General features: G+C 40.6%; 1 protein-coding gene across 2 annotated transcripts in view; it reads left to right on the forward strand.

The window, feature by feature from the left end:
• Positions 1-19,713, forward strand: part of LOC139751281 (uncharacterized) — a 224,838-nt gene extending 205,125 nt beyond the window's left edge. For both annotated transcript variants that reach the window (XM_071666597.1, XM_071666598.1), the window contains 2 exons: positions 2,322-2,459; positions 18,135-19,713. In XM_071666597.1, coding sequence (XP_071522698.1) covers positions 2,322-2,459; positions 18,135-18,329 — 333 coding nt within the window. In that variant the 3' untranslated portion in view covers positions 18,330-19,713. The remainder of the gene's footprint in view (positions 1-2,321; positions 2,460-18,134) is intronic.
• The last annotated feature ends 3,268 nt before the right edge of the window (positions 19,714-22,981 follow it).

A 22,981-nucleotide genomic window follows, 5' to 3' on the forward strand; every position in this document is an offset into this window, starting at 1 on the left:
TCTTGTGTATTAAAAACCTAATTTCTTTATATTTTCCAATCAAAAATTCTGTACATCCAGCAACTTAGATTTGGTACCACCTCTTAGTCTTTCTTTGTTTATAATCACCTTATTACCAATTTCTATGGAAGAGTCCTGGCGTTACCCAAGACCACTTTTTAAAGGCTCCTGCAGTCCAAGGCTGTGCCACTTCTAATAGCAGGCATATCAACTCTTTTGGAGTGAGAAATTCTTTAATGAGACTGTAGTCCCCTTGATACAGCCTCATCAAAAGTGACTTTCATTGGCAGTGTAACCTATTCCAGGTGGAGCCTCGTAACATCAGTTCCACCACTCATTAAAGAAATGTCATATCGTTTCTTACAGATTAACCTAAAAAGCCCAACATTTCACACACAGCTTCAACTTTTTGCATTTACTAGAGCTCTCGAATTGCTTTCAACTGCTGTTTTTTTGCAGAGACTTCTTGATTTATGTGATAATTATATTCTTGGAAATGATGAAAATAAAAAATGCATTCACTAAATAATATTGATAATTATATTCTTGGAAATGTTGATGAAAATAAAAAATGCATTCACTAGATAATATAACTAATGGAGCAAAGGGGGTTTCTTTATCTGTAAAACAGTACAAAATATTATATGAGTGAAAAACTTTAGTATATGTGTACCAGAAAATATAGAATGGTACAATATACATATTTCACAATGAATGATATCAATGAAAATGGAAAATAACCAAACTTTGAATCCAGATGCAGTCTTCTCTTCATGGGAATTGTATGTCCTCGAAGGTATTCTTTTCCAAAATAATCTAGTCTCATCCATGTTAAAAATCTGCCTACAAGAATAACTGCCTTTCTTAATATTGGTCTTCAGGGTTTCAGGGAAATTTTCAGCAGCAACAACATCAGCTGAAGCAACCTCACCAGTCATCTTGATGATGGGAACACTATTATGAGTTTAATGTTCGACCCATGCATTGGACATTTATTTGTTCCATTCTCCCCAAAATCAAAAAACTTCAGGAATATTAGGTCTTAGATGCACTGATTAATCTTCCATCCGTGGCATTTTCCTAGATCTCTGCACTATCACAAATAGTCCTATATCTCTGTTGCTTGTTTCCAGTAGGAACTCCCTTAAGGGGGTGGGCAAAGCAATACTCTCACTCCAGTGCCGCTTCTTAGTCTTTGGTGCCTTACCCTTAACTGGCCACTGGCAGAGGACAACTCTAGCGCATTGTTTGCAAAGGCTCCAACCTAATGTTCTTGCTGATTACATTTATGTAATGCTCCTGCCTATTTACTAAGTCCAAGGACATGCTTAATGTCAACTTTTCATTTTCCACTCATAATATTTGAGCACACCCGTCTTAACCTCAGTCATGATTGCCTTATGCTTCTTATTACCACTTGTAACAAGATGATTTAAAAGATGCTTTGGTCACATGATGCAAGGGGCAAAACACGTGCAATAATTAGTATACTGCAGCATAGTATACTATAGCAGTCAATGACCATAGACTGTATTCATGCTATGCGAACAAATGCTTGCACAGCACTGGCAACAGCACACCACCACATTGTCAGCCAATTGATGCTCATGTTATTTCAAACTACAGCCTGCATGAATTGAAAAAAAGTGTAAATGGTATGTTGCTATATTAAGAAAAGATGGTGTAAATCAAATACACATAAATTGAGAAATATCTGTATAAATTGAGGATACCTGTATTACTCTTTTCTCAAACTGTTTCCCTTTTCCATCCTTACTGGCCACCACTTCCCAATCCTGATTTCCTTAAAAAAGTTACTTTTCCTAAATGATATTACTACACTTACTTTGCCAGTCTCTGAAATACAACAAAATTACATTTACCTATGATTACCTCATGTGTTATTTTCTTTAAACAGATTTATTCACCAGTCCATTCATTTCTTTTTTACAGGGCTACTAGAACATCACCCACATACTGTAATGATAATGTTAATGATAATTTACTCAAAAGATGATGGTTCCAGCAACAAAAATGGTACTGTAATTTGCAGTGATAGTAATAATGATGATTATCAGTCATCATCCTTTGCTTCAGCTATCATATTCAGTAAATTATCAGCTACATCAGTTAATATGTACATTATACATGTTAGAGAAAGAACAATTAACAGTTCACTGCTGCAGTAGAAGAATATGTTTGCAAATCTGTGTACCTGCAACTCTGGTATTTTTTCAAGTGTAAAAGAGTTTTCAGCCAGAGGACCACATGTGACCATCTTCAGTGCAAAAATGGAAGAGTGCATGGCTTAACTTTTTCAGGAGGCACCTCCAGGAACAGTGGGTCGTGGAAAGCGTCAAAAGTTGTGGGAGACCTATTACGGTACAGCGGGTACAATGGACCGGACTCTTCCAAGGCATCTGGCTCCACATCCAAACAGCCAGGCACCCTTCTGTGGTGTATGTTGATGTTTTGTTCATATTCTTGTTCATTGAAACACTTCTTACAGTGACACCAAAGTTTTTCTCTGCAGATCTTGTCCAAATACCATGATTATGTCAGATGTAAGATCATTTTCTTTTAAGGCTGTCACATTGCTAAGAGATTGTTTATTTCAGTAAATAAATTATGTGTTGCATGTCATTTGTATGTGTTGAGTGTAAAAGAAATTCATGATAATTTAGGTAGGATGTGATGAAATATGCCATAGACAGTGCCTTTCATAATCTGCAGTCTTGATTCATAATGTTTCAGCTGTTAAATTCAAATCAGTGTTATTTTCATATTAGGAGACAAAAATAGGGCAGATGGGTAGAAATGATATGTGCATGGGGAGAAGGAGGTGCCTTTTTATGTGTGGTAGGGTGGTAATGGGAATGGATGAAAGCAGTAAGCATGAATATGTACATATGTATACATGTTTGTGTCTTTGTATGTATATGTATGTTTATGTTGAAATGTATAGGTATGTATATGTGCGTGTGTGGGTGTTTATGTATATACATGTGTATGTGGGTGGGTTGGGCCATTCTTTCATCTGTTTCCTTGCGCTTTCTTGCTAACAGGGGAGACACCGACCAAGTATAATAATAATGATAATGATGAATAATATATGGAAAGGTCTGTGGGGCCTGGATGTGGATAGGGAGCTGTGGTTTTGGTGCATTACACATGACAGCTAGAGACTGAGTGTGAACAAATGTGGCCTTTTTTTTGTATATTGTCCTGGTGCTACCTCGCTGATGCAGGGGGTAGCAATGCTGTTCCCTGTGGGGCAAGATGGCACCGGAAATGGATAAAGACATGCAAGTATAAATATGTACATGTGTATATATATATGTATATGCCTGTAGACATGATCCCACTCATCCGTGATGATAGTATGAAGGTGAAATCGCACTTCAGTAGTTCATACAATTTTATTTAACGTAATTTTACGTAATTTTTCTATACATGAGGCACGGCATGTTTCATGGAGACACTCCACCTCATCAGGTGTGAGTACTTAACAAAGTTATTTAAATCCCAGTATCACACTTGAGTCCTGCCATCTAGCACCAATCAGTACCAACTTTTACCTTTGTGATTATCATATGTGTTAAGTCCTGGTCTGAAAGCAAGTTAGTAAACACAAAACCTTCCCCAACTATCAAACTGATCAACCATCTCCAAGCCCTCAGGTGTTTAAAACTCATCAGAATCGCTCATATTATTTGCTGAGAAATTCTGCAGTTCTGTTTGGCTTCTTTCCATTTTCCGTATCATAATTGGAAAAAAGGGTTGTCCTGCCAAGTTAGTTGATTAGGGATAAGGACAAGTGAGATAACCAGTGTGTGCAAGATGAAACATTGGATCACAGAAACAAGGTGAGGGAGAAATCTTTAAGATGACATTGAACACAGTTTATGGCAGACCATTTAGTGTGTCTCAGATGAACATGGCTAGATAGTTAGAATAGGAGTTGGTTTTACTGGAAAGATACATTTCTATACTGACTTGGACCAAAAGTCATGTAGGACTATCCTTGTCCTTCACAGAAAGCAGTTGGGATTAATCCATTTCAATATATTATTGACCTAACTGTACAACCAGTCCTATACAGGTCAGCCTAAAAAATGAAAGTAATAACCATTTGTGATCTTTTATGTGTCCCTTGACATAGGTCAGTTAGATATACTAGTCTGTCTCCTACAGAATGCCTCATGCATCTTTCCTCACTCATTCTCTCCTTGTGACCAAACCATTTCAAAACACCCTCTTCTGCTCTCTCAACCACACTCTTTTTATTACCACACATCTCTCTTACCCTTTCATTTCTTACTCGATCAAACCACCTCACACCACATATTGTCCTCAAACATCTCATTTCCAGCACATCCACCCTCCTCCGCACAGCTCTATCTATAGCGCACGCCTCGCAACCATATAATATTGTTGGAACCACTATTCCTTCAAACAAACCAATTTTTGCTTCCCAAGATAACGTTCTCGACTTCCACACATTTTTCAATGCTCCCAGAACTTTTACCCACTCCCCCACCCTATGATTCACTTCAGCTTCCATGGTTCCATCCGCTGCCAAATCCACTCCCAGATATCTAAAACACTTCACTTCCTCCAGTTTTTCTTCATTCAAACTTACCTCCCAATTGACTTGTCCCTCTACCCTACTGTACCTAATAACCTTGCTCTTATTCACATTTACTCTCAGCTTTCTTCTTTCACATACTTTACCAAACTCAGTCACCAGCTTCTGCAGTTTCTCACCCAAATCAGCCACCAGCGCTGTATCATCAGCGAACAACAACTGACACACTTCCCAAGCTCTCTCATCCACAACAGACTGCATACTTGCCCCTCTTTCCAAAACTATTGCATTCACCTCCCTAACAACCCCATCCATAAACAAATTAAACAACCATGGAGACATCACACACCCCTGCCGCAAACCTACATTCACTGAGAACCAATCACTTTCCTCTCTTCCTACACGTACACATGCCTTACATCCTCGATAAAAACTTTTCACTGCTTCTAACAACTTGCCTCCCACACCATATATTCTTAATACCTTCCACAGAGCATCTCTATCAACTCTATCATATGCCTTCTCCAGATCCATAAATGCTACATACAAATCCATTTGCTTTTCTAAGTATTTCTCACATACATTCTTCAAAGCAAACACCTGATCCACACATCCTCTACCACTTCTGAAACCACACTGCTCTTCCCCAATCTGATGCTCTGTACATGCCTTCACCCTCTCAATCAATACCCTCCCATATAATTTACCAGGAATACTCAACAAACTTATACCTTTGTAATCTGAGCACTCACTCTTATCCCCTTTGCCTTTGTACAATGGCACTATGCATGCATTCCGCCAATCCTCAGGCACCTTACCATGAATCATACATACATTAAATAACCTTACCAACCAGTCAACAATACAGTCACCCCCTTTTTTTAATAAATTCCACTGCAATACCATCCAAACCTGCTGCCTTGCCGGCTTTCATCTTCCGCAAAGCTTTTACTACCTCTTCTCTGTTTACCAAATCATTTTCCCTAACCCTCTCACTTTGCACACCACCTCGACCAAAACATACATTTATATTTATTTATTTATTTTGCTTTGTCGCTGTCTCCCGCGTTTGCAAGGTAGCGCAAGGAAACAGACGAAAGAAATGGCCCAACCCACCCCCATACACATGTATATACATACATGTCCACACACGCAAATATACATACCTATACATCTCAATGTACACATATATATACACACACAGACACATACATATATACACATGCACACAATTCACACTGTCTGCCTTTATTCATTCCCATCGCCACCTCGCCACACATGGAATAACAACCGCCTCCCCCCTCAAGTGTGCGAGATAGCGCTAGGAAAAGACAACAAAGGCCACATTCGTTCACACTCAGTCTCTAGCTGTCATGCAATAATGCCCAAAACCACAGCTCCCTCTCCACATCCAGGCCCCACACAACTTTCCATGGTTTACCCCAGACGCTTCACATACCCTGCTTCAATCCACTGACAGCACGTCAACCCCGGTATACCACATCGATCCAATTCACTCTATTCCTTGCCCGCCTTTCACCCTCCTGCATGTTCAGGCCCCGATCACTCAAAATCTTTTTCACTCCATCTTTCCACCTCCAATTTGGTCTCCCACTTCTCCTCATTCCCTCCACCTCCGACACATATATCCTCTTGGTCAATCTTTCCTCACTCATTCTCTCCATGTGCCCAAACCATTTCAAAACACCCTCTTCTGCTCTCTCAACCACGCTCTTTTTATTTCCACACATCTCTCTTACCCTTACATTACTTACTCGATCAAACCACCTCACACCACACATTGTCCTCAAACATCTCATTTCCAGCACATCCACCCTCCTGCGCACAACTCTATCCATAGCCCACGCCCTGCAACCATACAACATTGTTGGAACCACTATTCCTTCAAACATACCCATTTTTGCTTTCCGAGATAATGTTCTCGACTTCCACACATTCTACAAGGCTCCCAGGATTTTCGCCCCCTCCCCCACCCTATGATTCACTTCCGCTTCCATGGTTCCATCCGCTGCCAGATCCACTCCCAGATATCTAAAACACTTTACTTCCTCCAGTTTTTCTCCATTCAAACTTACCTCCCAGTTGACTTGCCACTCAACCATACTGTACCTAATAACCTTGCTCTTATTCACATTTACTCTTAACTTTCTTCTTTCACACACTTTACCAAACTCAGTCACCAGCTTCTGCAGTTTCTCACATGAATCAGCCACCAGCGCTGTATCATCAGCGAACAACAACTGACTCACTTCCCAAGCTCTCTCATCCACAACAGACTTCATACTTGCCCCTCTTTCCAAAACTCTTGCATATATATATATATATATATATATATATATATATATATATATATATATATATATATATCCCTGGGGATAGGGAGAAAGAATACTTCCCACGTATTCCCTGCGTGTCGTAGAAGGCAACTGAAAGGGAAGGGAGCAGGGGGCTGGAAATCCTCCCCTCTCATTTTTTTTTTTAATTTTCCAAAAGAAGGAACAGAGAAGCAGGCCAGGAGAGAATATTCCCTCAAAGGCCCAGTCCTCTGTTCTTAACGCTACCTCGCTAATGTGGGAAATGGCGAATAGCTCTCTCATCCACAACAGTATGAATTATGTACATGTGTTATATGTATATGTCTGTGTGTGTATATATATATGTATACATTGAGATGTATAGGTATGTATATTTGCTTGTGTGGACATGTATGTATATATATGTGTATGTGGGTGGGTTGGGCCATTCTTTCGTCTGTTTCCTTGCGCTACCTTGCTAACGCGGGAGACAGCGACAAAGCAGAATGAAAAAAAAATATTATTTATCTATCTATTGTTCTTCATCGCTGTTTTCCGAGTGGAGTGGAGATATTTTAGTGCCATTGTAGTGGAGATATTGTGGTGCCATTGTAGTGGAGATATTGTGGTACCGTTGTAGTGGAGATATGTGGTGCCGTTGTAGCGAAGATGTTGTGGTGCAGTTGTAGCGGAGGTATTGTGGTGCCATTGTAGTGGAGATATTGTGGTGCCATTGTAGTGGAGATATTTTGGTGCCGTTGTTGTGGAGATATTGTGGCACCATAGTAGCGGACGTACAATAGTGCCATAGTCATAGACATACAGTGGTACCATAGTATTCAAGATGTGGTGCCATACTAGTGGAGATACTGTGATGCCTTGTTAGTGGACATATGTTGTCATTGTAGAGGATATACTGTGGTGCAATAGTAGTGGAGACACTGTGGAGCACAAGGAATGGTTATTGGTAGTCATGTGCATTTGCTGAAGTGCCATAGTAGTGGTGTTATTGTGGTGCTGATATAGTGGAGATATTGTGGTTGCATGGAAGTAGAGATGTTGTAGTGCCTCAGGGGAGATATATCCTCTTTCTCAATTTTCCTCACTCATTCTCTCCATGTGACCAAACCATTTCAAAACACCCTCTTCTGCTCTCTCAACCACACTCTTTTTATTACCACTTATCTCTGTTACCACTTACTCTCTTATCTCATGGGTATGTTTTGAGATGTTTGAGGACAATATGTGGTGTGAGGTGGTTTGATTGAGCAAGTAATGAAAGGGTAAGAGAGATAAGTGGTAATACAAAGAGTGTGGTTGAGAGAGCAGAAGAGGGTGTTTTGAAATGGTTTGGTCACATGGAGAGAATGAGTGAGGAAAGATTGACAAAGAGGATATATCTCCCCTGTGGCACTACAATATTTCTACTACCATGCAACCACATTATCTCCACTATATCAGCACCACAATAACTCCACTACTATGGCACTTCAGCAAATGCACATGACTACCAATAGCCATTCATTGTGCTCCACAGTGTCTCCACTACTATTGCACCACAGTATATCCTCTACAATGACAACATATGTCCACTAACAAGGCATCACAGTATCTCCACTAGTATGGCACCACATCTTGAATACTATGGTACCACTGTATGTCTATGACTATGGCACTATTTTACATCCACTACTATGGCGCCGCAATATCTCCACTACAACGGCACCACAGTATCTCCACTACAGTGGCACCACAATATCTCCACTACAATGACACCAAAATATCTCCACTACAACGGCACCACAATATCTCCACTACAATGGCACCACAATCCCTCCGCTACAACTGCATCACAACATCTTCGCTACAATGGCACCACATATCTCCACTACAACGGTACCACAATATGTCCACTACAATGGCACCACAATATCTCCACTACAACAGCACCAAAATATCTCCACTACAATGGAACCACAATATCCCCACTACAATGGCACCAAAATATCTATACTACACCAGCGCCACAATATCACCACTAAAACGGCACTACAATATCTCCATTAATACAGAACCATAGTTCTGGTGGATTGTTTTGGCCTTTAAGCTACAAAATCCACCAACTGAAGAATCTTAACACCTTCTTAAGGCGTTGAAAATAATTCTAAGACCACACTCTATTCATTTGGCCCAAGGTCCATAGTATGCCCACTTCAACTACTGTGGCACCCCAATATCTTCGACTATGGCACTACTATCGCCCCACAATATCTCCACTGCAATGGCACAATATCACAATTATGGCACTGCAATATCTCAACTACTACTGCAACACAGTATGTCCACTACTATTACACCATACGAAGTCCAACACTATGATGGTACCACAACAACTGCATGTCTAAATAGTAAGGCACCTTAGTATGTCCACTACTATAGCACTACAGTATGTCTTCTATATAATACCCATTTACATCTACTCATAAAGAACCACAATATCTCCAATAGTTTGACATCACATCCTGTCCTCTACAAATGTACCTTATTACGTCCACTAATCAACTCAAGATATCCACTATTACAACAACATATCAAGGCCAATATTCTGGCATATGTTCACTATAAACCAATATTTCATGTTAACTATATATTACGCATGTCGCTTATTAGCACACATGACCACTAAAGATATATCACAATCAAAAATGCAACACATTCAGCTTGGTCAGCAATACCCAGCGGGACAACCCGTGGTCATAAACATTATCCAGGTTCCCCCAGACCTCCTCAGCTAGACTTTACCCTTCTTGTCTGCTGGTGCACCTATGCAAAATCTTGGGGCATGCTAGAATCCCTTATACAGTGGTAACTATCACCCAAACTGCTACAATGGTCCTGGCCCCAATGGGTTTAATGCCCAAAACCCCCCCAATACTTATCCCCAGTAGACCGAGGAAAGCATGGACTGTGAATCTGATACAACTTACGTGTGCCCAAGCCAGACAAATCGACGCCATGGGATTGGAAGTAGCACATCCAGTACAACTTTTAGCCCATCCCCCCCCAAAGTGTTTAAGGAACAGAACTCCCCAAATACCTATCCCCAGTACACAGAGGAGGATATGGACGTTGAATCTGATATACATTATGTGTACCCAAGCCAGACAAATAGACATCCTAGGATTGGAAACGGCACATCCAATGCAACTACTAGCCTGTTCCCCCCCAATGCGTTTACGGTACAGAAACCCCCAAATAATTATCCCCAGTACACCAATGAGAGCATGGAAGTTGATGATATGAATTGCGTGTACCCAAGCGCGACAAATGGACACCATGGAATTGGAAACAGCACATCCAGTGCAACTACTAGCCTGTTCCCCCCCAATGTGTTTAAGGCCTACAACCCCTCAAATACCTATCCCCAATAGACAGAGGAGAGTATGGACACTGAACCTGATATACATTATGTGTACCCAAGCCTGACAAATAGACATCCTGGGATTGGAAACGGCACATCCAATGCAACTACTAGCCTGTTCTCCCCCAATGCGTTTATGACCAAGAACCCCCCAAATACTTATTCCCAGTAGACCGAGGAGAGTATGGATGTTGAACCTGGCACGAATTACGTGTACCCAAGCTCGACAAATGGACGTCCTTGGACTGGAAATGGCATACCCAGTGCAACTACTAGCCTGTTCTCCCCCAATGCGTTTAAGATCAAGAACCCCCCAAATACTTATCCCCAGTAGACCGAGGAGAGTATGGATGTTGAACCTGATGTGAATTACGTGTACCCAAGCCAAACAAATGGACATCCTTGGATTGCAAACGGCACATCCAGTGTAACTACTAGCCTGTTCTCCCCCAATGCGTTTAAGGCCAAGAACCCCCCAAATACTTATCCCCAGTAGACCGAGGAGAGTATGGATGTTGAACCTGATGTGAATTACGTGCACCCAAGCCAAACAAATGGACATCCTTGGATTGCAAACGGCACCTCCAGTGTAACTACTAGCCTGTTCTCCCCCAATGCATTTAAGGTCAAGAACCCCCCAAATACTTATCCCCAGTAGACCAAGGAGAGTATGGACATTAAACCTGATACGAATTACATGTACCCACGCCCGACAAATGGACATCCTGGGATTGGAAACAGCACATCCAATGCAACTACTAGCCTGTTCTCCCCAAATGCGTTTAAGGCCAAGAACCCTCCAAATACTTATCCCCAGTAGACCAAGGAGAGTATGGACGTTAAACCTAATAGGAATCATGTGTACCAAAGCTCGACAAATGGACATCCTGGGATTGGAAACGGCACATCCAATGCAACTACTAGCCTGTTCTCCCCCGATGCATTTAAGCCCAAGAACCTCCCAAATACTTATCCCCAACAGTGGCCTTTGCCAATGAACAACCCCTGTAACACTGCTCCCCATCCAGGCTTGGTCAACGAACCCCAGAACAACGTTCCCCAGCCAGGCTTGGATAACACTGTTCCTCCGCAGTGGCCTATACCAATGAACACCAGCAACAACGTTCCCCAAAGTCCCCAGCTTTGCCCATCAAGTTACGAGATCGGTCGCCATGGCAGAAAATCAACCAAAAGGATGAGACCAAACAATGAAATGCAAGATGCAGTGTGAAGACAAAAACCACTCCCATCCTCAACAAAAATAAATCAAGCAATAAGCGAAAGGCAACTTGGAAGGGGGGAGGCAGAAGGTCAAGATTCAATGCCCACTGAAACGTTCAATGAGCTGAGGGGAGGAGAGTGATATAATGGCACTTTTTACCAATCACGGATATACATTTTTATTTACAAGGCTGCATTTATAGTCTCCATTTACTTTATTCCATTCAGTTACACCACTCTTTGGTAATATCAAGAGACAAATATATATTTTTCAAAGTTTCTAGTTTAATTTCCTATTATATGCTGCAGCTGCTCTCTCCCCACTTCTAACGAACTGTTCATCGTCTAGGACCCTACACCATCACGTTATTAAATCTTTTCTCACTCTTCTCATCTTCAAAGTCGGTATAGCTAAAACCTCTAGCAAATCTAAAGCCTCTAACTCAGTTCTCACTTCTGGTGCAGCAAATTTAAGGCCTCTAGCTTTCCTCCAACTCAGCTCTCATAATTCTGGTAACATCTATCTTGCTCTCTTCTACACCTTCTCTATTAGTTCTCTGGGATTCATTACATATCGTGAGAAAACTTGAGAAACGTATCCTAGTTTAGGCCTTATGTATGCCGTGGACTGCTTACTGAATATTTCCTTATCCAAGAACTTGAATGCAGTTCTACTATTTGCTAGTAGACAGTTGGTTTCCTCAACTATTCTCCAAAGGTGGGATTATGGTAATAGGTTAGGAACAAAATGATTGACAAGTCTTTCTCACATACAGATTCCTACAATGTTTCCTGATTTACAATAACCATATCTTAGTTTTCTTTTACTGTGAGTCACCTTCATTATTTCAAATTCAATTGGGTTTAACTTCATCAACCATGTATCAAATCAACTTTGAAGTCTATTATGGTTTCCTTTTAAGTTGATGCAATCCTCTATGCATTTCACTTCTGCCATAACACCCCCACATTGCCTTTCCATTATCTGCAAACATATTCAGGAAGAAGTTCATACCTTCAGGCAGATTATTCACAAAGATCAAAAACATTAATGGTAACAGAACAGAAACTGGCAACAATACACAACTTGTGACCATAACTTATTTTTAGGAGGCTCATGTGACATGCGTTGTTTGTTTGCTTCCACTAAGATATGAATTATCAATAAATCCAACAATGCCCGATGATCCTCTTTCCCACTCACATATGTGTACTTTTGTGTCTCTGGTTTTAAACGAAGTATTCTGAATCACTAACCCTTTCTCTACATACAATTCTACAAGCTGTTCACCATTTCCATTCTCCTTATAGAAGGATTATACCCTCAACTGCCACACCACTCACCTCTGCATACCTAATATCCTATGCTAAAACTCCTGACTCACTCACTCAGCTGCCTGCAAAACGCTTGCCTCATAATCTTTCTTCTCATGGCCATGTGCATAAGTACGAATAATCATGCGTCTCTTGCAATCCTCATTCAGTTTCACCTACATCAGCCAAGAGCTGACTTCCTAACTAATGTGGGAAATGAAATAGAACACATAATGCCCTACAGCAGCAAGGATTCAAACCAGAACCTTTTATGTGGTAGATGGGAACACTAACCACTCAGCCATGATTGCCCCTAACAGGGAAATGACTATCCAATCACAAACAATTGAATACCCTTTGTCTTAAATCCATCAGCAATGGGGTCTAGAGACTAAGTGTGAAAAAATGTGACCCTTTTTTTCCTGTTTTCCTTGTGCTACCTCGCTGAAGCAGGGAGTAGCGATACCGTTTCTTGTGGGGCGGGGTAGTGTTAGGATTGGGTGAACGCAAGACAGTACGAATAATGTACATGTGTAAATATGTATATATCCACATATATGCATGTATATGTGTATATATGTGAAATGTTCATGTATGTATATGTAAGTGTAAGGGTGTGTTTATGCATACATGTGTGTATATAAGTGGATGGGGCACTCTTCATCTGTTTCGTGGTGCTACCTCACTGACGCGAGAAACAACAATCAATAAATATAATAATAATAATAATTATAATAATAATAGTAATAATAATGATAATAATAATAATAATAATAATAATAATAATAATAATAATAATAGTAGTAGTAGTAGTAGTAGTAGTAGTAATAATAATAATAATAATAATAATAATAATAATAATAATAATAATATTAATAATAATAATAACATTAATAATAATAATTTTTTTTTTTTTTTTTTTGCTTTGTCGCTGTCTCCCGCGTTTGCGAGGTAGCGCAAGGAAACAGACAAAAGAAATGGCCCAACCCACCCCCATACACATGTATTTACATACGTCCACACACGCAAATATACATACCTACACAGCTTTCCATGGTTTACCCCAGACGCTTCACATGCCTTGATTCAATCCACTGACAGCACGTCAACCCCGGTATACCACATCGCTCCAATTCACTCTATTCCTTGCCCTCCTTTCACCCTCCTGCATGTTCAGGCCCCGATCTTACAAAATCTTTTTCACTCCATCTTTCCACCTCCAATTTGGTCTCCCTCTTCTCCTTGTTCCCTCCACCTCCGACACATATATCCTCTTGGTCAATCTTTCCTCACTCATTCTCTCCATGTGCCCAAACCATTTCAAAACACCCTCTTCTGCTCTCTCAACCACGCTCTTTTTATTTCCACACATCTCTCTTACCCTTACGTTACTTACTCGATCAAACCACCTCACACCACACATTGTCCTCAAACATCTCATTTCCAGCACATCCATCCTCCTGCGCACAACTCTATCCATAGCCCACGCCTCACAACCATACAACATTGTTGGAACCACTATTCCTTCAAACATACCCATTTTTGCTTTCCGAGATAATGTTCTCGACTTCCACACATTCTTCAAGGCTCCCAGAATTTTCGCCCCCTCCCCCACCCTATGATCCACTTCCGCTTCCATGGCTCCATCTGCTGCCAGATCCACTCCCAGATATCTAAAACACTTCACTTCCGCCAGTTTTTCTCCATTCAAACTCACCTCCCAATTGACTTGACCCTCAACCCTTCTGTACCTAATAACCTTGCTCTTATTCACATTTACTCTTAACTTTCTTCTTTCACACACTTTACCAAATTCAGTCACCAGCTTCTGCAGTTTCTCACATGAATCAGCCACCAGCGCTGTATCATCAGCGAACAGCAACTGACTCACTTCCCAAGCTCTCTCATCCCCAACAGAATTCATACTTGCCCCTCTTTCCAAAACTCTTGCATTCACCTCCCTAACAACCCCATCCATAAACAAATTAAACAACCATGGAGACATCACACACCCCTGCCGCAAACCTACATTCACTGAGAACCAATCACTTTCCTCTCTTCCTACACGTACACATGCCTTACATCCTCAATAAAAACTTTTCACTGCTTCTAACAACTTGCCTCCCACACCATATATTCTTAATACCTTCCACAGAGCATCTCTATCAACTCTATCATATGCCTTCTCCAGATCCATAAATGCTACATACAAATCCATTTGCTTTTCTAAGTATTTCTCACATACATTCTTCAAAGCAAACACCTGATCCACACATCCTCTACCACTTCTGAATCCACACTGCTCTTCCCCAATCTGATGCTCTGTACATGCCTTCACCATCTCAATCAATACCCTCCCATATAATTTACCAGGAATACTCAACAAACTTATACCTCTGTAATTTGAGCACTCACTCTTATCCCCTTTGCCTTTGTACAGTGGCACTATGCACGCATTCCATCAATCCTCAGGCACCTCACCATGAGTCATACATACATTAAATAACCTTACCAACCAGTCAACAATACAGTCACCCCCTTTTTTAATAAATTCCACTGCAATACCATCCAAACCCGCTGCCTTGCCGGCTTTCATCTTCCGCAAAGCTTTTACTACCTCTTCTCTGTTTACCAAATCATCTTCCCTAACCCTCTCACTTTGCACACCACCTCGACCAAAACACCCTATATCTGCCACTCTATCATCAAACACATTCAACAAACCTTCAAAATACTCACTCCATCTCCTTCTCACATCACCACTACTTGTTATCACCTCCCCATTTGCGCCCTTCACTGAAGTTCCCATTTGCTCCCTTGTCTTACGCACTTTATTTACCTCCTTCCAGAACATCTTTTTATTCTCCCTAAAATTTAATGATACTCTCTCACCCCAACTCTCATTTGCCCTTTTTTTCACCTCTTGCACCTTTCTCTTGACCTCCTGTCTCTTTCTTTTATACGTCTCCCACTCAATTGCATTTTTTCCCTGCAAAAATCGTCCAAATGCCTCTCTCTTCTCTTTCACTAATACTCTTACTTCTTCATCCCACCACTCACTACCCTTTCTAATCAACCCACCTCCCACTCTTCTCATGCCACAAGCATCTTTTGCGCAATCCATCACTGATTCCCTAAATACATCCCATTCCTCCCCCACTCCCCTTACTTCCATTGTTCTCACCTTTTTCCATTCTGTACTCAGTCTCTCCTGGTACTTCCTCACACAAGTCTCCTTCCCAAGCTCACTTACTCTCACCACCCTCTTCACCCCAACATTCACTCTTCTTTTCTGAAAACCCATACAAATCTTCACCTTAGCCTCCACAAGATAATGATCAGACATCCCTCCAGTTGCACCTCTCAGCACATTAACATCCAAAAGTCTCTCTTTCGCGCGCCTGTCAATTAACGCGTAATCCAATAACGCTCTCTGGCCATCTCTCCTACTTACATAAGTATACTGATGTATATCTCGCTTTTTAAACCAGGTATTCCCAATCATCAGTCCTTTTTCAGCACATAAATCTACAAGCTCTTCACCATTTCCATTTACAACACTGAACACCCCATGTATACCAATTATTCCCTCAACTGCCACATTACTCACCTTTGCATTCAAATCACCCATCACTATAACCCGGTCTCGTGCATCAAAACCACTAACACACTCATTCAGCTGCTCCCAAAACACTTGCCTCTCATGATCTTTCTTCTCATGCCCAGGTGCATATGCACCAATAATCACCCATCTCTCTCCATCAACTTTCAGTTTTACCCATATTAATCGAAAATTTACTTTCTTACATTCTATCACATACTCCCACAACTCCTGTTTCAGGAGTACTGCTACTCCTTCCCTTGCTCTTGTCCTCTCACTAACCCCTGACTTTACTCCCAAGACATTCCCAAACCACTCTTCCCCTTTACCCTTGAGCTTCGTTTCACTCAGAGCCAAAACATCCAGGTTCCTTTCCTCAAACATACTACCTATCTCTCCTTTTTTCACATCTTGGTTACATCCACACACATTTAGGCACCCCAATCTGAGCCTTCGAGGAGGATGAGCACTCCCCGCGTGACTCCTTCTGTTTCCCATTTTTTAGAAAGTTAAAAAAAAATACAAGGAGGGGAGGATTTCTGGCCCCCCGCTCCCGTCCCCTCTCAATCAATACCCTCCTATATAATTTCCCAGGAATACTCAACAAACTTATACCTCTGTAATTTGAGCACTCACTTTTATCCCCTTTACCTTTGTACACTGGCACTATGCAAGCATTCCTCCAATCCTCAGGTACCTCACCATGAGTCATACATACATTAATTAACCTTATCAACCAGTCAACAATACAGTCACCCTCTTTTTTAATGAATTCCACTGCAGTACCATCCAAACCCGCTGCCTTGCCGGCTTTCATCTTCCGCAAAGCTTTTACTACCTCTTCTCTGTTTACCAAATCATTCTCCCTAACCCTCTCACTTTGCTCACCACCTTGACCAAAACACCCTATGTCTGCCACTCTATCATCAAACACATTCAAAAAACCTTCAAAATACTCACTCCATCTCCTTCTCACATCACCACTACTTGTTATCACTTCCCCATTTGCCCCCTTCATTGATGTTCCCATTTGTTCCCTTGTCTTATGCACTTTATTTACCTCCTTCCAAAACATCTTTTCATTCTCTCTAAAATTCAATGATGCTCTTCACCCCAACTCTCATTTGCCCTCTTTTTTACCTCTTGCACCTTTCTCTTGACCTCCTGTCTCTTTCTTTTATACATCTCCCAGTCATTTGCATTATTTCCTGGCAAAAATTTTCCAAATGCCTCTCTCTTCTCTTTCACTAATAATCTTACTTCTTCATCCCACCACTCACTACCCTTTTTAATCTGCCCACCTCCTTTGCTTCTCATGCCACATGCATCTTTTGCACAAGTCATCACTGCTTCCTTAAATACACCCCATTCCTCCCCCACTCCCCTTACATCCTTTGTTCTCAACTTTTTCCATTCTGTACTCAGTCTCTCCTGGTACTTCCTCACACAATTCTGCTTCCCAAGCTCACTTACCCTCACCACTCTCTTCACCCCAGCATTCTTCTTTTCTGAAAACCTTTACAAATCTTCACCTTCGCCTCCACATGATAATGAAAAAGGAATAAGAGAAAGCACATGAGAATTTAGGAATAGCATTTAGCCAATATTCAGTTTGTAATGAGTTATTTTAGCATGAAAAAGCCACCTAATTTGTATATTTCTCTCCCTTTTTAGCCAGGAGCATGCCATGATTTCACACTGGACCTACGGCGCTCCGACAAACTCAGAAGACGATCTGTGGCACGGCAAAAGCGTCGCCGGTGTTATGCTATCGTAATAGTGTTTTTTGCCTTGTCTGTGTTTCTAGGTGTTATTGTTGCAGTCTCCCTGTACTACACCAAAGGGGAAAAGTTCTTTGGCTCCATGTAAACAAGATAGTCAAGGGTTTTTAATCTTTTTATAACAAAATAGCTTGCAGGTTCTTTGACTGTATTTAATGAAATACTTCTCAGGAGACAAATTATATCAGACGAAATTTCCTAGTTAGTCACTTTCATACATATACAGTGAATGCCTTTTATGCCAAATAAGTATTTGTGTATTAGATCTCTTTTGTCATACAAAAAAAAAATCCAAGATGTACCACAGCTGTTGCAAATGAAACAGTCTTATGAAGTGAGTTAGACAGGTCAATAGTTTTGGTAAGTTTACTCTGAGAATTGAAGGCAGACTAAGTATGGTGTCAAGTTTTATAAAGTAAGATGCCTATGCATCTCCAGTTTGGATAATCTTCACTATCTGTAAATTATGGTCACTCTGAAATGCTATAAATTAACAGCTAAAGGACTCATAAGTCTGACAATAAAAGTTTGTAATAATTTTAGGTATTTATGCAGGCTAGTTAAATAGATATAATGAGAGCTGTTATCATAATGTAAGAAAATTTGTATTTGCATTTGAACAAAGATCAAAAGATTTCTCTTACATCATATATAGATATATGATGAATGAGATTATCACCAGCCTTTCCAATAGCATTCTGCCTACCTTCATTTGTGACAAAGATTGTATATCAGTATTAAAAAAAAAGTCCAGTGAAAACTGGAGTGCTTTATTATGTATGGGATGGTTTATATAGAGAAACTGAAGGTAGCCAGTCTGAATAATCTTCATACTGCAGTTGGTAACTGTGCTTTAGATACTGTGTATCTTTTTATGCAAGTCATCATACTTCATGTCTAAAGATTTTTGTGTATGGCCCTATGCTAAATTTTCATTTATCACAAAGAATCCATTGAAATAACTGGCATGGTTTCAGGGCAGAAGGACAGTGGTACTATATCAAGTGGTATAGAAGTAAATTAGTGTGAAAAGCACAGAATATGGAAGTTCCTTAGTTAACAAGATGAGTATTATGATATACAGGGCAGCTAAACACATTTTTGCCAAGGATCTGTCTCAAAAGGTTTCCACAAGTTATAGCGGTCAGGGAGGCATAGTGTCAAACATTCTTGTCTGTATGTTTTTTATATAGCTTTCCTTAACTGTATGAATAATAATGTTAAATACCGAAGGGAGAGTGTTACTTTAATGTAAAGTCATTCCTAAACTCCGTCCAGTTGTAAATAAATCAGTAGATGTAAGAATGTAATCTGAACTTGTCATCTGATATTTGTCTATGAACAGTGTCTTAATTTTTCTTTGTATAATAGTGTTTTATTCTTAGACTAGTTCCACCACTGTTATAAATCTTTCAGTTGTATTCCTGCTTTATGTAATATGGCAGCCTCAATTACATTTACTGTAATTCTCATCTAGTGGTTGTGATTTTACTAAAGTTCCTTAGTTTTACTGCTTTAGAAGACTTATGTGTAAATGGCATTAAAAAGAGATTGATATCATGTATTTTTCAGTTTATTGCTGTCTAATTGAAGTAGGTTACTGCTTCTACAGGTATTTATATAAGTAAACAGAATGTACACATTATATAGATAGGATGACATTCAAAAACCACCTCTTCAAAATATGAAAATACCCCTCAGCCTTCTTCACCATCCCTCCATCTTATATCCTGCCCCTTTCTCCTTCCATCATGTTCCCTCCATTTCTAACGTGAAAATCCTTAGTTATTCTTTCTTTGCTTATCCTCTTCACATGTCTAAACCATTTCAATATACCTTTTTCAGCTCTCTCAATCAAACTGTGCTTTTTACCAAACTCCCTTTCTCAGTCAACTTGCCTCATGCCATGCACTGTCCTTAGACATTTAATTTCCAATATGTCTACCATCTTCCATTATTTTTCATTTTGGGCACAAGACTCGCATCCATGCAACACTGATGGAACTACTGTAACTTCAAAAATACACATGTTTGCTCTAATAGCACTTAGGACTTAGCCCTTTCTCATACCCTTTGACTCACTTCAGCCACAATGGTTCCATAAGTTGCCATATCCCCTCCCAAGCACTTACAGCTGTCCACTTCCTCAAGGTCCTCCACATTCAAATTCACACTCACATCATCCTGTCTGGCCCTTCTGTTACACCTGAATACTTTGCATTTTCACAGTTTCCTTTTTTTTTTTTTTTACTTCTAAACTCAAACACCAGCTTCTGGAGTCTCTCAGTTCTACTACCAGAGCTGTGTCACCTGGAAACAGCGGCTGATTCACCTCCCAGGTCCCACACCCCCAGCATATTGTTTACCTACCCCTTTCTATTTCACAGGTCATAAAGTGTGGTTGTGTTGTGTGAGTCTTTGTGTTGTTAGTACTGGACAACTGAGGAGAAAGTTTTTTGTCTTCACCATGGAAGTTCCATCTTCAGTTTGAGGGGTGTTGTGATATGTTGACATGGTATTTGTAATATTGTAGAGGTGGGTAGTGTTCAAAGCACAGATGAGAAAGTGTAACTCCAATATGTCTGAGGGTGTGTGGTTTCAGGTGGGTGTTTGTTTGCTGGGTTGATGTTTAAGACTGGGTTGGAAGGATGGTTGTTGAGTGCTTGATGGGTCATTTTGCTGTGTATACATTTTGTCAGAGCTGTGTTGTTGGGAGGGAAGGGTCTATGAATACCAGTACAAGTTTTGAAGTGTGAAGCAGAGGGAAGGATGTGAAAAGGGACTGAGCTTGGAAAAGAAGCTCATGTGTGGAGATACCAGGCAAGATTGGGTGAAGAGGGCTAAAGGTAAAAGTAGATGAAACAATGGGAGATTTTCAGGAAAAGTAGCAATGTGAAAGAAGTGTGTGCCAAGTGAATGGTAGGTTACAAATGTTTGAGAAAGGGTAGTGAATGGTGGAATGAAGAAGTTAAGTTGTAACTGAAAGAGAAAAGGGAGGTGTGCGATTGTTACCAGCCGGGAAGGAGTGTGAGTGACTAGGAGATGTAGAGGAGAAGCACCAGAAGGTTAAAAGAAAGGTGTGCAGTGGCTGAAAAGGAAGGCAAAGTTGAAAGTGTCAGCAAACTTCTGGAAGAATAAGAAAACAAACGGGAGCATCAGGATAGGGAGTAGATGGAGAAGTATTAACAGGCAAAAAAGAGGTGAAGAAGAGATGGAGTATGTTAAAGGACTGTTGAATATGTTAGATGATGAGGTGGCATATACAGGATGTTTGAGACTTAGAGGTATGTGAGGCAAGAAGGTCATGGCAACTGGTTTCAAGAAAAGAGAAGAGGTGGTGATTGCATGTAACATGAGGTATAGTGAAGTGGATGGGACTGCAGATGAGTTTTTCAAGAAAGGGGGGTGAGTGCGTTTTGGAGCGGTTATTTAGGATTTTCAGTCTTTTTACAACTTGAGGTAAGATCAGCTTGGAAGAATATGCAGGAGAAAGTTGTATGAATAAGAGTAAGGCTACAAAGTTAGCAGGGAAGAGAGATTGGTTTGTTGGAGCGCAAGTCCAAATTGAAAGAATCTGGAGGAAGATGGTGCTCTAGATACCCAGAAGTGAACATGGCTGCAGTTGGAATCATAGAAGCCGAAGTAAGCTGTAGAATGGATGAGTGGGCTATGTTCTTGGTACACTGAAGATTGTGTGAAAAGAGAGGTCACTGTCTGCAAGGGCAAAGATAAGTATGTTTGATGGTGTAGTAGTGTTGTATGGACATGAGGCATGGGTTCAGAGACAAAATAGTATGGAAGAGGATGGATGTGTAGGAAGTGAAATGCTTGAGGTCAGTATGTGGTGTGAGGAGGGTTGAATGAGTAAGAAATGATAGGGTAATAGAGAGGTTTGGTGGTAAGAAGGTTGCGGTTAAGCTGAAGAGGGTGTGCTGAAATTATATGGGAGGGTATTGATTGAAAGGGTAAAGGCATGTACAGAGCATCAGATTGGGGAGGAGCAGTGTGGTTTCAGAAGTGGTAGAGGATGTGTGGATCAGGTGTTTCCTTTGAAGAATGTATGTGAGAAATACTTAGAAAAGCAAATGGATTTGTATGTAGCATTTATGGATCTAGAGAAGGCATATGATAGAGTTGATAGAGATGCTCTGTGGAAGGTATTAAGAATATATGGTGTGGGAGGTAAGTTGTTAGAAGCAGTGAAAAGTTTTTATCGAGGATGTAAGGCATGTGTATATGTAGGAAGAGAGGAAAGTGATTGGTTCTCAGTGAATGTTGGTTTGTGGCAGGGGTGCATGATGTCTCCGTGGTTGTTTAATTTGTTTATAGATGGGGTTGTTAGGAGGTGAATGCAAGTGTTTTGGAAAGAGGGGAAAGTATGCAGTCTATTGTGGATGAGAAAGTTAGGGAAGTGAGTCAGTTGTTGTTCGCTGATGATACAGCGCTGGTGGCTGATTCGGGTGAGAAACTGCAGAAGCTGGTGACTGAGTTTGGTAAAGTGTGCGAAAGGAGAAAGCTGAGAGTAAATGTGAATAAGAGTAAGGTTATTAGGTACAGTAGGGTGGAGGGACAAGTCAATTGGAAGATAAGCTTGAATGGAGAAAAACTGGAGAAAGTGAAGTGTTTAAGATATCTGGGAGTGGATTTGGCAGCGGATGGAACCATGAAAGTGGAAGTGAATCATAGGATGGGGGAGGGGGCAAAAGTTCTGGGAGCGTTGAAAAACATGTGGAAGTCGAG

Source organism: Panulirus ornatus, chromosome 11 (assembly GCF_036320965.1).
Source record: "Panulirus ornatus isolate Po-2019 chromosome 11, ASM3632096v1, whole genome shotgun sequence".
Lineage (NCBI taxonomy): Eukaryota > Metazoa > Arthropoda > Malacostraca > Decapoda > Palinuridae > Panulirus > Panulirus ornatus.